A 6000-nucleotide genomic window follows, 5' to 3' on the forward strand; every position below is an offset into this window, starting at 1 on the left:
GGGAGAGGGAGGCAGTGGCTGGAGGGTCTGGCGGGGCCCAGTCGCAGGCCTGCCTAGGCACCACCGCCCCCTGGGCTCTTAGGGGTGGGGCTGGCCCCTCACCCGGCCTCTCTCCCCAGAGCAGCCAGCCTTCCACAACCTCGCCTTTCAAGCAGGAGGTGTTTGTCTACAGCCCGTCCCTGAGCAGCGAGAGCCCCAGCCAGGGGGCAGCCGCCACCCCCATCATCATGAGCCGGAGTCCGACGGGTCAGTGGCGCCTGGTGGTGTGCGTATTGCGGGGTGGGGGGGAGGGGGCTGCACATGCCACACTGCTGCCTTTCCGCTTCAGTCTCAAGTGTTGGGCTCTGCTGCTGCTAGCTCACCTCATCTGGTCTTCAGCAGGACTGCGTTCTTTTTTTCTCCCAATTATGTTTGTTGAGGTAATATTCCCTGGTTTGATTTAGGAGTTGTAGGGTCAAACCTCTATACATGGATGTCTTCCCACCACACCCACCACCAAAGCCCAATAAACCTCCTGCTCCATTGGGCCCCTCCCTCCCATGCTCCCACCTCGCCCTCTCCCCTTCTGGTTGAGGCCTGCATTCTTATCCTTCCCTTACTCATGGGGAAATTGAGACCCAGAGAGTTCAGATTTGCTAGAGGAGTTGAAATTGTGTGATCCCAACAGTGAGGCTCTTTACTGTCCTCTTGCTTACCCCATCATTGCCCTGGCTGCTGGGTCACAGAGCTGACGCTTGTGTTGCAGGGGAAGAGGTGGGACAGGCCTTGAAGGTGGAAGAAGCAGCACATGAGAGTCCTGGAGGAAATTGGGGCTGTGTTCTGGAACCCCACATGGTTTAGTTTAGCTGGAGAGCATGGAAAGGATGGGTGAGAGCAGGGAGAGCAGTTAGGGCGACAGGTGGGACCCTCATGGTTCTGGTGAGGATTTTGGTGTTATCCTGCCAGCAATGGAAGCCACTGGAGGGTCTCAGCATTTGAAGGCTCTGAAGTTGAGAAGAACTGTCTAGGGTTGAGGAAGACCATTTTGGTGCTGCAGCTGGCTGAGTGTGGAAAGGATTGTAGGAAACACATGCAGGGAGGGAGGGGTGTCACTGTGAGCAGTGAGGGGTGGTGATGGGGCTGTGAATCTTGGGGTGTCTTGGGCAATGGGAGAAGCACGTGGATTCAAGAGATGTCAAGCAGTAAACATCTTTCAGTCTTCATAGGAGGGGGTGGGAGCAAGTTCTTGATCCCTGCAGTCAGCAGAGTAGAAGGTTCTGGGAACCAGTTCTGGGGGGAGGGTGAGGGCTGCAGCCTGAGGGCCATGCAAGCATATACGGTACCCATAAATCAAAGCCTTGGCCCCATCCTCAAGTTGGTGGCATAATGGGGGAGGAGGAAAGTGTAGGACTTTGAAGCCTGGGTTTGGATTTTGGATCTCATACCTACTGGTGATGTGACACTGGGCAATTTCTTGAACCTTTCTGTGCCTCAGTTTCCCCATGCAACAAAATGGAGGGGGGAGTAGTTTCTACCTCATGTTTGACTGTGTGAAAATTAAGATGAGTTTATATTTGTAAGAGACTTAGAACTGTTAACCTACGTGTTTGTTCAATAACAGCAATTAAACAGTAGTATCACCAGTGGTTCTCAACTGGGGTGATCTTGCTCCCCAGGGCACATATGGCAAAGTGTAGAGACATCTTTGATTTCATGATTGTGTGTGGGCATTGCAGCTGGTGGTCAGAGGTCAAGGATGCTGCTAAATACCCTAAAAATACAGGACCCCCAACCCCAAACAAGGAGCTTTCAGCCCCAAATGTGAGTAGGCTAAAGTTGAGAAACTTGTCTAAATGATGGAAACTCAGAGTGGGCCAGTGGGCTAATGGAGTGGTTTATGCTGATGTGCTTCTGGGGTTCTCATGTGAGGAAATGTGGGCACAGGAGATATGTGCTGTGGGGTTAAAGGGAGGACTGCAGTTCCAGCCATCCTGATGTGGCTGGGAAGCCCAGGAACTGGGTTCTAATCCCTCCTGCTACCTTGCCGGGCCCACCTCTGAGCTTCGGTTTCCTCATCTGTAAGGTGGGGTGGTGGTACAAAGTCCCTGATTTTTTTAAAAAAAGACTTAATTAAATTTTGAAGATATGAATGAAAAAATCTGTAACCAAGCTTACGTCCTACTTGGTGCTAAATAAATACCATGATAAATTAGGTTTTAAATAAAGGGAAGTTCAGAGAACGCCTGCAACTTACTGAAGGTGATTCCGAGCCAAGAGGGACCTGGAAGGCGTCTGAGACCTCCTGCCCAGTGCTCATCCCAAGGCACAGCTCTTGGCTCATAATCCTCAGCCCAGAGGGGTTACCTCACCCTCCAGCCCCATGGAAGTCGTGCTCTGTGCCCACAGGACCAGTGTGAGCTTGCAGAGAGCTGGAAACCTGCCATAGACTTTCAACTGTGCCTGGGGAGGGACAGGGCAGAGGAGAGGGAGGTGGTCTGGGAGGGCCTGACTTAGGTCTTCAGTAATCTCAGAAGTCACAACCTTTGATCATTTCATACCTGGGGGTCCTGGGGTGCTGGGAGGGGTCTGGTGGGTCAGACTGAAAGGTATTCACAGAGCTGAGTAGAGCCCTTCACTGTGAGGTTTCACAGGTAGATCGGCAGCACCTAGGTGGACTGTACCGAGCTGCACATTCCCTTGGCCAGAGGCAAACCAGAAAGCCAAATGCCCCAGGCCAGTGGCATGCTGGTATACGTGGAACAGCTGGCTCTCCTGCTGCTCCCTTGGCCCGAAGTGAACGTTTACTGTAAATGTTGCTGATAGGAAGCCTCTGAAGTTTACAAATAGTAACATACACTATCCTTTACTGTAAATCTCATACAGCCCATAGAGTCTTACAAAACACTTTTATTGATATTTGCCTAACCTTGGAGTCTGTGGCCAACCTAAGGCTGCAGATGAAGAGCTCATGTGGTTCCAGCATGAGTGGTGATTGGGATTATTGTGTCAATGACACAGACAACCTCTTTAATACTTTTCAAATAGGGGAAGAGTGTTTAATTTTTTGTACTAATCATAATGTGATGTTTACAGGGAATACATTTTCAAGTTTAATCTGCTATATGAACATCTTCTCCATTAGTTTCTTAAGTCTGGACAACAAAGCCATCAATCAAGCCCTGATCTGTAGCAGTTGCTGATTTCTGTGGCATGGGTACCCCTAACCATGCCTGGTCTTCAGCGGCTGACCGCGGAGGTGTCTCTGAGAGTGAGTGGACATTACCACGCAGATACAGTGGACCTAAATTAGCTGAAGAGACTCGATAATGGGAAATGTCATGAAGTCACTAGGAAGTGAATTTTGATGAGTTTATTAGTACTTTTGATGTGTATAATTCATTTTGCTGTAAGCTTATGTAACTGTAAAAAATGACTCTATTTAATCCCAGCTCACAATAGTTCAAAAAAATCAAAGAGTTGGCTCTCAAGTGTAGGTGCAGGTCAGCTAGAAGGCCTGTTGGAGGCAGGGCACCCTGCAGTATCTTAATCTCTCTCTCTTTCTCTCTCTCTTACACACACACACACACACACACACACACACACACACACACACACACACTGCACCTCGGTAACCTCTGCAGCCCTCCCTCTTCTCATGGCATTCTTCTTTTTCCTAGATGCCAAAAGCAGAAACTCCCCAAGGTCAAACCTGAAATTCCGCTTTGATAAGCTCAGTCATGCCAACTCTAGTGCGGTAAGGATCATGGGGGGTGAGGAGTGGGGACCACGGGGAGCCTCCCATATCCCACATTCCAGTCCTCTGGAAATTTCTGGTCAGATCACGGCTGATGCTGTGGGTCCCCACAGGCTGAGGCATCATCCTGGCAGCTGCCGGCCACCTTTGCCACACTTCCTGTGTTGGGGCCACATCCCTGGACATGCAGATAAGAGTTGTGGACTGTTGACACCAGGGTCCTTGAGTCCCTTCCGGAATTTGTCAGATTACGGAGAGCTGAGTGTTCAGAAGCTGCAGTTGGTGGGGATTATGTTGTCCTGTTATTTCAAATGCTTATGTGGATTCTTCTTGAAACAGGGTCACTAATGTGAAAGAGGAGTCCTTCATCTGTCAAAGGTAAGTCAAGCGTTCACCCTGCTGTGGCCATGAGGGAGGTGTGTCCCTTTAAGATCAGGAAACCAGGGCACCCTGGTGGCCCAGCACTATGAAGCAGTCTGCAGCCTCTGCAGGCATGAGTTCGATCCCTGGCCAGGGAGCTACCCACATGATGCAGCAGACCTCTCCTGTCTCACCTGCTGCTCCCCTCAGCAGTGTGCTTCAGTCATTCTGCCTGTTCTGCTCCCCACTCTGTCTCTGGTGAATCCTGTCACCCCCCGCACCTCTGGCCTGTATCCCAGTTCTTGTATGCATAAATTAATAAATCTTAAAAAAAAAAAAACAACAACCAGGAAACCAGTGGCCTGACAACCTGAGAAAGGCCAGTAAGCCTTACAGCAGGATCTCTCTAGTGGAGACTGGAGAAAGCAGGGCCAGTCATTTCTGGCCTGAAGCCAGGATAACGGGGCCCAGGTCTGCTGGGGGAGAGGGCCGATGGCCTCTGATGCAGTGAAGGGTTGCCTGATAGCGTTGGGTCACGCTCATTGCCTTGGTCTCCTTCCCCCAGAGGAGCCAGGCAGCCCAGAGCCACTTTCTCCCGGGGTGGGGGCTTTCTTAGCTTGCCCCCTTGCCTCCCTGCTTTTGGCAGCCGTTCCCTCCTTGTGTCTTCAGGCTCTGGGCCGAGAGGTGTCCTCCTTGTGTGTCCAAAGATGCCCTAGCCCTCTAAACACTGGGTGAGATGTCCCCAGAGAGGACCCCTGTGCCCAGCCTCAGCTAGGGGAGGGTGTGGTTTCCAGCGAGCAGAGCATCAATCCAGCTTGTCGCCAACGCCTGCACGCCTGCTGGTACCTTACTAGAGGCCCATCTGACTTCCCAGGGGTCTCGGGGGTCTGAGTCACAGTTGGAATCAAGGGGAGAGGCACAGTTGAGCCCACTTCATGTCCACCTGCCTGTGACAGTGGGCTGCCGACACCTCCAGCTCCCACCCTGTGCTCAGGTGCCTCTGCCCGTCAGTCTTGCTTATGCCCAGCTTCCTGGGGTGTGCCACCTTTGCTCTTGGTGCCCCTGCACCTGGCACTCTCCTTCTGCGTGTTCAGTGGCCCATAGTCTTGGCACATGTGCTCGCCCTCACTTTACCCAGTGTTTGCTCATCAGCTCCCTCCTCCTTGTCTCCTGCAGGGAATCCCTGATTCTGCCTCAGAGAAGGCTCCTATTCCAGCACTTTGGGGGTGCCATCCACTACTCTGACCGTCACAGGACTGCTGGCCCACTGGCCACCTGCTTGCCAGACTGGCTGTCTGTCCCTGTGTTCCTACCTGACCATCCCTTCATCAGGACGCCCTGCGAGCCCCTCCCCATCTCTGGACAAGGCCTCATTCCTCCAGACTCCCCCTGCTCCTGGCCGCCGATGTGATGTGTGTTTCAGTCACTTGTCATCTCCTTGTGTCTGTGGAGGAAAGACTTGGCTCTGGTTACCAGGACTCAGTCAGAGACCAGAGAGGCAGAGAGTGGTGAGGTGGGAAGTAGAGGCCGACAGCGCCGTGTGCTCAGTGGTGGTGGAGCGCATGGTGACTGGTGGTGGAGGGGGACGTTGCCAGGAGCCAGGGTTTGTAGCTGTTCTTGGGCAAAAACAGCTCTCTTGCTCCCACATCTCTGGAGCTTCCAAACACCTGTTTGCTTCTGTGCTAGAAACTTCTTCCCTGTCTGCTGACCTCGCTCCCAGGGCTACCTACATCCCTGCTGCCAGTGTACCTTGGCCAGCCCAGCCTGTGGAAGGGGAGACAGAGCTGGGTGTGTGTGGGAGCAGGTGCCAGTCTCTTTCTTGATGGCAGCTGCAGCTTTTTGTCTCACCGAATGTTCCACAGGCTCCTTTTGTGGCTGCTGAGAGAGAAGCCCTCTGTCAGTCTCTC

At 52.5% G+C, this 6000-nt stretch overlaps 1 protein-coding gene across 1 annotated transcript in view; it reads left to right on the top strand.

The window, feature by feature from the left end:
- Window positions 1-5338, top strand: part of RAP1GAP2 (RAP1 GTPase activating protein 2) — a gene marked incomplete at both ends in the record, with an annotated part of 211514 nt that extends 206176 nt beyond the window's left edge. The window contains 3 exons of the mRNA XM_084238203.1: window positions 120-246; window positions 3657-3733; window positions 5270-5338. Coding sequence (XP_084094329.1) covers window positions 120-246; window positions 3657-3733; window positions 5270-5338 — 273 coding nt within the window. The remainder of the gene's footprint in view (window positions 1-119; window positions 247-3656; window positions 3734-5269) is intronic.
- Between the last annotated feature and the right edge of the window lie 662 nt (window positions 5339-6000).

The sequence above is a fragment of the Talpa europaea genome (assembly GCF_964194135.1).
Source record: "Talpa europaea genome assembly, chromosome: 7".
In the NCBI taxonomy this organism is placed as follows: Eukaryota; Metazoa; Chordata; class Mammalia; order Eulipotyphla; family Talpidae; genus Talpa; species Talpa europaea.